At 43.3% G+C, this 10133-nt stretch overlaps 1 protein-coding gene across 1 annotated transcript; it reads left to right on the top strand.

Annotated features, from left to right (window-relative positions):
- The first annotated feature begins 712 nt into the window (after positions 1-712).
- Positions 713-9891, top strand: LOC310705389 (uncharacterized protein C11orf97 homolog). The gene is made up of 4 exons (XM_083500087.1): positions 713-1045; positions 4099-4203; positions 7075-7200; positions 9757-9891. Exons 1-4 carry the CDS (start codon positions 952-954, stop codon positions 9759-9761), a joined length of 330 nt encoding a protein of 109 aa, XP_083356213.1. The 5' UTR covers positions 713-951; the 3' UTR covers positions 9762-9891.
- Positions 9892-10133: the final 242 nt, after the last annotated feature.

The raw sequence follows: 10133 nt of genomic DNA, 5'->3' as shown, positions 1-10133 counted from the left end.
AATGTAGTATAAACACTGACAACTGGGAAACACTTGCCTGCCAGCGCTCCAACTGGAGAACAGCCTTTACCAAAGGTGTCATGGGCTTTGAAGACACTCGAACTCAGAACGCAAGGGAGAAACGTGCTAGGAGAAAGGCATATTGGCAAATCCTCACCATAATCAACTCTCCCCGGAAACCTATGTCCCCACTGTGGAAAGACGTGTGGATCCAGAATTGGCCTCCACAGTAACTTAAGGACTCACTGTTAAAACCGTCAAAATAAAAAAATTCCTTCCAGTAGCACCTTAAAGACCAACTAAGTTAGTTATTGGTATGAGCTTTCGTGTGCATGCACACTTCTTCAGATACACTTCTTCAGATATACTTCAGGTGTATCTGAAGAAGTGTGCATGCACACGAAAGCTCATACCAAGAACTAACTTAGTTGGTCTTTAAGGTGCTACTGGAAGGAATTTTTTTATTTTGACTATGGCAGACCAACACGGCTACCTATTTGTAACTGTTAAAACCGTGTTTGTGGAAGGCAATCTTACTGGGCTACGAGTGATCGCCGAAGAAGTAGTAGTAGTAGTTGCAGGTGCCTCAACAGCCTTCGACAGCAGCGCTTTTGCACTGTGACGCCTCTGCTCGCTTCACCCACCATCCATCCCCGCCGGGCTTCTTAGCGCAGCATCCGTCGCCATGGCAACGCCCAAGAGGCCCGGGCCTAGTCTCACTCTAGGCCGCCTCTCTTCCTGCGCTTTCCCCCGGCCCCGGGGAGCGGGAAACTTAACTCCCAGGCTCCTTCTTAAGCTCCCCCGGGGGAGGCGAGTCGTGAGCTCCGGGCTCCCCCTTCTTCTTCCTCCTCCTCCTTTCTCCTCCTCGGGCTCCTATGGCAACGGGCCCGCGCGTCTCCCACTTGCCTGGGCGCGGCTGGTGCAAGAGGCGGCGGCGGCGGGGGGCGAGGCATGAGAGCGGCGGCCGGGGAGCAACTGGAGCCGAGTCCCGGGGAGCCGGGGAGCAGCCGGAGCTACGCGGAGTACAATGAAGCGGGGCAGCCCTGTGAGTGGGGAGGGGTCGCCGAGGGGGACACACACACAACCGCGTAGTCCCCTCCAGGGCTGGAAAGCGTGGCAACCTCTCTCCAGCCAAGGGGGGTGGGTGAGTGGGGGCATTGCTGTCGCTGCTGCTACCCCTCTCCTGTGCAAAATGTTGGGGTGCTGCCCTCTCCCCTCCACCCACCCCCATTAGAGGGAAAGGGCACCCACCCTCTTGCATTAGGGACTGCCTGGCACCATTGGACCCCCTCCTCTCCAATGCCCTTTGCCCATGATGTGATGCCATTGTTCATTGCCCCATAGAGAACCCACCTCCCTTGCCGCCCAAAGGGACCGACCACCCTCTTCCCCCAGCACAGAGGATCCTGCCTGTTCCAGTATTATTATGATTGTTTATTTAATTTGTATACCGTCTTCCAAAAGAAGGTCCCAAGGCGGTTCGCAGCAGAGAAATACAAAAAACGAGAGTACAAAACGCATAATAACATTCTGCAGTCAACCTCCTTTGTAATGTTTTGTTCTGAAGTCTTTTAAGATGATATTTTCGTTTTCCCATTAATTAGGTGGCTTTGGCTGTGTACTTTTACGTTTGACTTTCTTCAGTCATGTTTCATTTCGGATTGTTCTATTGACCTTTTAATGTGCTGTAAACCACTTTAAGATTTTTCTTAAAAATACAAAGCGGTATGGTATAGAAATGAAATGAAGAATAAATGATAATAATAATAAAGCAAAAGCAAACCAACCCCCCCCCTTCTCACAAACACATTTTAAAAGCCATAGGATGTTAATCGATCAAACGCCCGGGTTAAGAGGAAGGTTTTCGCTTACTGTCCTTTTTCGCCTTGTGCACATATCAGTCTCCCTTCCATGGGGGCATTGCACACCCCACAAGGGTTTATTCCGCTTGACAAATACATCACTATGAGGAACTCTTTTCAGTTCCATTCTAGAAGGGCTGGTTTCCTCCCCTTTCCTCTGCTCACCACCAAGAATCGACATTCAATTCCCAATTATAGTCAATTCCATTGGGGACATCCCATCCCAATGGTATACACCCCATCTCCTTCAATGCAGTTTTTCCAAACATGCTGGAGGTTTGGTTTATCCCATGGGGAAATTTTCTCACTGTGATAAACACAGACCACTTTGAGATCTGTTACGGTATCGCTGACCGCCATTTCTACTGGGAGAGTTGCCTAACCCAGCAAGCTTTCAATCCATCAGCTATGGAAGCATTATTCATACGCAGGCATTTTACGGTAACTCACCAAAGGACAGCTTAACAAACATTTGATTTACAGAAAACCATCTATACGTAATCACCTTCAAGGGCTGCATGCATGTGTATGACATTTTATAGATACATACACATGCCTGATAGTCGTGATTTGCTTTTGGTTCCTTAGTTTGGGTATACCATGTATAGAATATAGTGAAAATGTCACTGAACCGCAACTGGCTGGGGTGCCTATACAATATGTGGGGCAGTGAGATGGGTTAATTTTACACCTGAAATCACAGCTGCCAGTGAGCTATTGGGCCCAAATGGCTCACAAAACTATAGATTAGCATTTGCAAAGTTTGACTGCATTTAAGCAGTTTCATGCCACACTTGGACATCCCATTACAAGTGGAATTGAAACTTCACCTCCAAACATGGGAGTAGCCAAGTTGGGGGGGGGGAACCAATGTGTTTTGTTAAGTATTTCTATTATTTTACTTGATGGGGAGGCAGCTGCCCTTCCCTGCCCCCCCCATTCCTCCAGACATTGGACAGACTATTAAAGCACCCCTTTGGCTCCTGAGATTTCAGGAGGAATTGTTTCCTTGTGAAGCATCACTTCACAACCTTAAAGGGGCACTAAGCTTTGGGGAAACAAATTATGAGCCACTGTTCTCTGAATTCTGGGACTATTTTCATATTCTGCACTTTCCCCCACTCCCACAGAATGGCAGTATACGCATATTACCTGATTATCGCTCCATGTAGCAGTTCAGATGAATAGTGTATTCAAAAACAGGTTTCAAAAACCTGTTGCATATACTGTATAATATACGGTAATTTTATACAGTGCCCTCTAGTGCCCAAAAAAGGGAAGATAAGGTCCCTTTCCAAAACAATCCACTATATTATACGTACAGTATTATACCGCTATATTATACAGCTATATTATACATATTTTTTTCAGTACCACTACATACCTCCATACCACTGATTCCTATATGGTTATGAATCCTTATAAGTGACTCTTTTGTCTGTTACCTAAGAACAACAACCTTCAATTAAAATTGGAAGCATGATGCTTCCACCACAGTCTTAACCAGCCTACTCAGAAGTAAGTCCCACTGAACTCATTTGGGCTTACTCCCAAGTAAGTGGGGTTAGGATTGCGACATTTGTTACTATGCCCCAGAGTTCAGACAAGCATCCCTTCTGCTTGTTGTAAATCATGCAATGGGAAACCTCATCAGTCAGTCAATGTAACGGCTTTGGATTCTTCTGAGTCTTTAATTATGGACTTAATGTGTGGCGATGCACACATTGAGAGAGGGCCATAGCTCAGTGACAGAGCTCATGATTTGTGTACATAGTGCTCCATTTTCAACCCACAATATCCCTAGGTAGGACTGGCAAAAACCTGTCTGAAACCATAGTGAGGCAATGTAGAATACTGAACTAGATGAACCAGTGGTCTGAGTTACTGTCTTCACTGGTGTGTCATGGGAAAATATAAAATAGTTAGTGATTGCATGGAAGATTATTGCACTTCTCAGTATTATTTCCATATCTGCTATATCTTGCACCTGAGAACAGAGTACCAGAAAAGAATATTTAAGCTATGGGTGCATCAGTGACTTAAGTAAAACATGATTGATATTTTTCATATCACATTTTCTAAACGTTTTGTTTGCATTTTTGAACTTTATATTACAAATGAGAATGATTTTAAATTTTATTATGTCAAATTAGTTAATTCTGATACACAGTTAAGTGTAATAAGGTGTGTATCATATGGGATTCCTTATCCCTGTAAATTGTCTTCAACAAAACAGGGAAGAAGTTTGTATATGTCGAACCACCTAGAAGGGTTAAGGAAGTGCTGGAAGAAGAGCTTTATTTTCGGAGGGATGAATGCAGAATTAAACACCCTTCAGAAGGTAAGCTCTGTGGCTGGCAAAGGTATAAAATAAAAATAAAATAATTTAGGGAAGAAAAATCTGAAATGTTTAGTGGATAATAAGTTGTGAAGATACTTCTTAACTTGAGGAAATATATAAAGTCAGATGTTACGGGTAAAACAAAGTTCTATTTATTTATCATATTTGTATCTTACAATTTTTCCAGGCATTCAGAATGATGCATGTCATATTATATATAAGTGTGATATCCACCAGCACAAAGATTTCTGCTTGGACAATGGAAGTTCCTTTCCCTGTCCTCATGCTACTCTGTGTCCTCCACCAATCCTTTTTCAGAGGGTTGGGGGGGGCAGAGCAGATTTAGAGGATGCACGGGTAGAGGAAATAATTTCTGTTGCACATCAGAAGTCGTGGTGCTAGCGGAAGCACTTCATTGGAGAGCTCCCAATATATCTTACCTGCCTTTCACCTTAAGGTCCCAGGGTAGGTTACAACATACAATAAATTCAGAGGCTCAAGACAAGAGCAAACTCTAGCAAAAGCCAGTACATTGGCTTGCCCCATTGAACTCATTTAGTAACCCAACCAAGTAAGAATCACAGAGTGGGCTTCTCTCCCCCCCCTTTTCATATTAAGTATTTCATTTATCTTTCAGAATGGCAGTTCTTTAACCACATTCTCCACAACAGCTCATTTAAAGTTTAGGGAAGCCTCAACAGAGAAATCCGAAACAGCAGTTGGTAGTTGCAAGCTGGCTTTGGACAACTTATAGAAGAAGAGGGCCAGACCCTATAAATACTGTCACCTTGGCATGTCATCATTTGTATTCAGCCTTTTTATCAAGAAACTCAAATCAAAATACACAAGTTCAGTAGTGCTTTTTCTGGGGTTCACAGGGACACGCATACCCCTAAACATTTTGTGAATCTTCGTTCTTTTGTCCATTTACTGTATTTATTTTCCCCGATATTAACTATAAAATGGTGATTTTCTTGAGCCAAAATGAGAGTACCCCTAAACGTTTTTTTAGGGGGGGGAAGCACCGCACAAGTTTATTCTTTTTATTCTCACAATAACCCTGCAAGGTAGATTAAACTGAGAGAAAGATGGGTGGGGTGGGACTTGACCACCTAGTAAACTTTATGGCTGATTAAGGGGTTGAAACGAAGCCTAAGGCCAATACGCAATTGACTATTCCATACTGATTCTCTGTTAAGACATCCCTCATCCACTTTGATTGACATCTATGTGTATTTTGTTACTCCATGAATTTGACTTAGCCAGTGGTTTTCAAAGATGTTGCCTTGAAGGAATGTTTTCCGTAGCTGGGAATCCGTATGGCTTGTGGTGGAACTTTGAACATTGCAGAGGATCCTGTGGCAAGTTTGGTATATGTGGGACACTGGCCTCACAATTCACCCTGCATGAACCTTACAACACAATTCCTGCTGCTCCCCATTGCAGGAGAACATTAGCAGACTGAGCAAGCTGTCTTTCTGAAGAGCTGCACAGCCATTCCCAATTTCATTTAGGAACCCTTGAGAAGCTTCAAAGGAACCCCAAGGTTCCTGGGAAGCCAGTTTGAAAGCCACTGGTGTAAGCCCTATAGTTCTTAAGTCCTTAGAGTTATCCACCATGTCATACCACTGCAAAAATGCATGATGAGTGGCTTAATATTTGCATCTATCACAGGCCTTGCAATAATATGCAATATACCCAATCGATCACTCTGCTGTGCTGCAGAGGGTCTCCTGCAGATTCCATCTATATCAGGAGGTCCATTCCATACAATATAGCAGGAACGTCCAACGTCCATAAGGTTGCAATCTACCATCCAGTATCAAAAACTGGCAAGTGATCTACCACACTCTCCCATTGTCATTCTTAAACTTAAACATATTATATTTGGCTGGGGAAACCCAGCCAGATGGACGGGGTATCAGCACCCATTCAGAACTAGGAGGGAGAGGGCGTTTTCTTTCCATGGGAACTGGCAGGAGGGGGGAGAGGGAGGAGGGACATCATTGTCTCTCTCGTGTGTTACCCTTCCCTCAGCTCCCTGACTGGGTGCCTCCATAGCTGCAGCCCGTGCAGAGCCCGCACACCTCCTCTTCGCACACACGTACACACAAACACAGCCCAGCTCTTCCTGGGAGCTGGCAGAGCAGCCAGTTTCTCCCTTGGAGGCCGCCAGGGCAGCATCCCATTCACATCCCCCCAGGGGAAGGAGGACAGGCAAACACACACACACAGAGGCCGGCTGTCCTGAGAGCTGGCAGGGCAGCATCTCTGTCCTGTCCCCCCCAGGAGCGCAGCAGTTGACCTGCGATCGACCATAATCTAGCCCAGGATCTACCAGTCGATCCCGATCAACCTGTTGTACATGCCCGCAAAATAGGAGCAGCATTTAGGAAGGTGGCAGCTACCCTTTGGAGCTATCTCCCACTGCACACTAGACAGGCGTCAGCTCTGTTGTCTTTTCAGGACCTACTGAAGATCTTCCTTTTACAACAAGTGTGTTTTTTATCCCAGTGTGTATCTGTATTGGATTGGAAATTTATTATATATATGGGATGCTTTGTAAGCATTTTTACATACAGAGTTGTGGTTTTTTTAAATTGTTTGGGTATATTAACTTGTTTTTTACATATGGACTTGCTTTTATTATGAAACTGCTCGGAGATATTTTATGGCAAGCCACCCATAAATGGAATCGAATCAATAATGCAAGGTTCCTTCCAGACCTACAGTTGCACGATTATGTTTCGTCAGCCAGTGGTTTGTACAAATATTTCGGTCCGCGGGTATTTGCTTTCCCTCCTACCTAAAAATATAGAAGGTCAGCTTGGAACCCAACTGACAATAATGCTCTTCATATATTTTGAACAGCGGCTCTGGAAGGAATTTGGAGCTTGAAAAGGAATTTCCCAGTGGGAGGCTTCAAGCCGGCATCACAGAATCCAAGTAGCTTGCTTTCACAGCCCAAGTACTACTCCAGACATGCCGTAATAAGAAGTAAGAATGAAATATCTGGGGGCTGCATCGTGCATCAGTAAACAACTCTGACTTTCAAAACATTCACCTGGGATTGTCCGTTTTGGTGTGTGAATCCCAGCATCCATCAGCTTTTGAAAAGTCACATAAAATTTTTTTTAAGGAAAGAAAAATACCAGCACCCTGTTTGTTCTTCACCTTTCCTTCAAGGCGCTGTATGTTTTTCCCCCATTTTATCCTCAGAGCAATCTTGTGAAGCAGACTAGGCTGAGAGAGAGCGAAAGCAAGAAAACATCCCCCAAGGCTATCTTGTAAAACTTCACGTCTGCGTGAAACCTAGGATTGTATGGTTGTGGTAGGGTAGCGCTCTGCCCGTTAGACACGATACTAATTGCTCTTTAGATCTTCAGATTTGCGACTCTGCTTTAAGATTGCTGCTCCTGGCTTGCAATGTGGCTTGCAGTGTTTTTAGTCTGGTTTTGCTCCTTGAGATCAGGGATGGGCAGTTGCTGAGGTGCTGGTTCAATTCATGCACTTTGCAAGGGAAAATTATCGTAGTGTATAAGTGGGGCTGCCGGTTCTTGCACAACTCTACAAACACAACACATAGGCTAATAGTTAGTAGAGAATATATAATAGAATAATGATATCATTCAGATTGTAGGAATAAGCCAATCAAAGTTCATATGTACAATATAACAGAGTGGTAGCGAGGACTGCCAAGCCGTGTGTTCAAAACAGATGTCTACTACTGAAACAGTAGTACAGTGGTGCCTCGCAAGACGAAAAGAATCCGTTCTGTGATTCTCTTCGTCTAGCGGTTTTTTCGTCTTGCGAAGCAAGCCCATTGACAGATTAGCGGATTAGCGCTATTAGCGGCTTTTAGCGGCTTATTTGCTGATCTTTTTTTTTTTTTATATAAAATTTTTATTGGTTTTACAAATTTTTTAAGAAAGACAAACAAACACTTAAAATGACAAACATACACGTATAGTTTCAAACCTATTTTCATAAACCTCTTTTCTTGGACTTCCCCATACCCCCCTCTCTGCATCCCAATGTCCATAATTCAACTAGCAACTCCCAATTGTTACTTTCCAATCTCTATCATGTTAGTCCTCTTTTATATTCTAACCTTATATCCCTGTACCCCTTTGTTTCTGGAAACCACAACATTTTAACATTCATTGGCTTATTTGCTGATCGGATCAGCTGATAAGCGGCTTAGCGGCTTAGAAAGGGGGGGAGGGGGAAAAACCCGCAGGAACTCGCAAGGCATTGTCGTCTTGCGAAGCAAGCCCATAGGAGATTCGTTTTGCGAAGCACCTCCAAAACGGAAAACTCTTTCGTCTAGCGAGTTTTCCATCTTGCGAGGCATTCGTCTTGCGGGGCACCACTGTATCATTCCGGAGACTCTGTCCTTTTGAAACTTTTGAGACATATTCTGTTGAAACTTTTGAAAGACTATTGTGAGACTGTCCTTAGACATCTGTTTTGAACACACGACTTGACAGTCCTCGCTACCACTCTTATATTGTACATATGAACTTTGATTGGCTTATTCTTACAATTTGAATAATATCATCATTCTATTATATATTCTCTACTAACTGCTAGCCTACGTGTTGCGTTTGTATTGTTGTGGTTGGTTCTTACTGCAACACAGGGGTTTGTTTTTGGTTCTCACACAACTGCGGAGCGTTAGGGGGGATGGAGTCTAGCTGTCCAGGCTCACAGAAGAGATGGCTGTTGCTGCAGCAGGAGAAAGTGCACCCGTCCCCAGTATCAAGCCAATAAAATGCAGCCTATAAACTCTTGCAGGGACAATTAAAATACTCCTGAGGGCAAATAAAATTTTCAAATGTAAAAGAATAACTTAACAGGGCCACCAATAAAGTCAACGAGATTACTCCAAAATAAATGGCCATATTTATTTCCTTACATATACATCCCACCTTCCTTCTATCGCTCAAGGCAGCATACCGGCAATCCAGATATTCTGCTCTTCTCCCAAGCAGCTCAGGCCAGCACACTTCATTATCTTCCACATTTAATATCCTCACAACAACCCTGTGAGGTAGTTTAGGTTGTTTTTATATTAGCTTTCTCATTCCCCCCCCCCCGCCAAAGAATCCTACCTTCCATAAACATCTGCAATTTTCTTTAAACTTGTGAACCTAAAGCTTCATTTGTTTGAGTGCACAAGATTTCACACACATTTGCACACTTCAAGCTGTTTTTACCCTTGTCGATTAAAAATGTTAAATAATTTGTGCCCCTCTCTAACTGAATGGATTCAACCTCTGTAGCTGAGAGGCACCTCAGGTAAGTTTCCAGCCCCATTTTTAAAATAATTGTCCGTTTCCTCACACTCAGTGAGGTCATGTTATAAAAAAAAAATACATATATAGTTCATGACACCTTTTTTTTAACAAAACAAAAAAAAGAAAACTTGATTGGAGACTGCCCTGTGTTAGGTAGCTAACAAAATGAATACATAAAAGTACATATAAGTAGAAATGCCTCACCAATAAAACATTTACTAATCTCTGTTTTCATTCTTTTCCACTCCTGCAGGATAGCCCCTGTGAAAAGCAGTGTTGATGGAAGGAACTAGGCAAATTCACAGCTGCTATTTTTATCCAAATGCTGAGTACTATATTCTAGAACTTGTATCATAGCATGTAAAATAAACTTTTCAACCATGCATCAGTCAGTATATCTGTGTTGATCTTCTGTTTAGCTATAAAATGTTGCAGAGCAAAAATGTTTCACCTCTCTAAATTTTTATTACCCGCACAGCACCTGCCTGTTTGGTAGAAGATTGTTCTTTTACTAGTTCATTGGCCCCTTTTTCTGCAAACAGCACAGAAATGCAGGCTAGTAAAAGTGGGCTCATATACTGTACAAGCAGTGATGAACAGCTGTATTCAACACTGAGCTAAGCAAAACAT

Source organism: Podarcis liolepis (assembly GCF_965112155.1).
Source record: "Podarcis liolepis genome assembly, chromosome: 4".
Classification (NCBI taxonomy): domain Eukaryota; kingdom Metazoa; phylum Chordata; class Lepidosauria; order Squamata; family Lacertidae; genus Podarcis; species Podarcis liolepis.
Note: the sequence above shows the minus strand (reverse complement) of the source record. Positions and strands in the feature narration are given on the sequence as shown.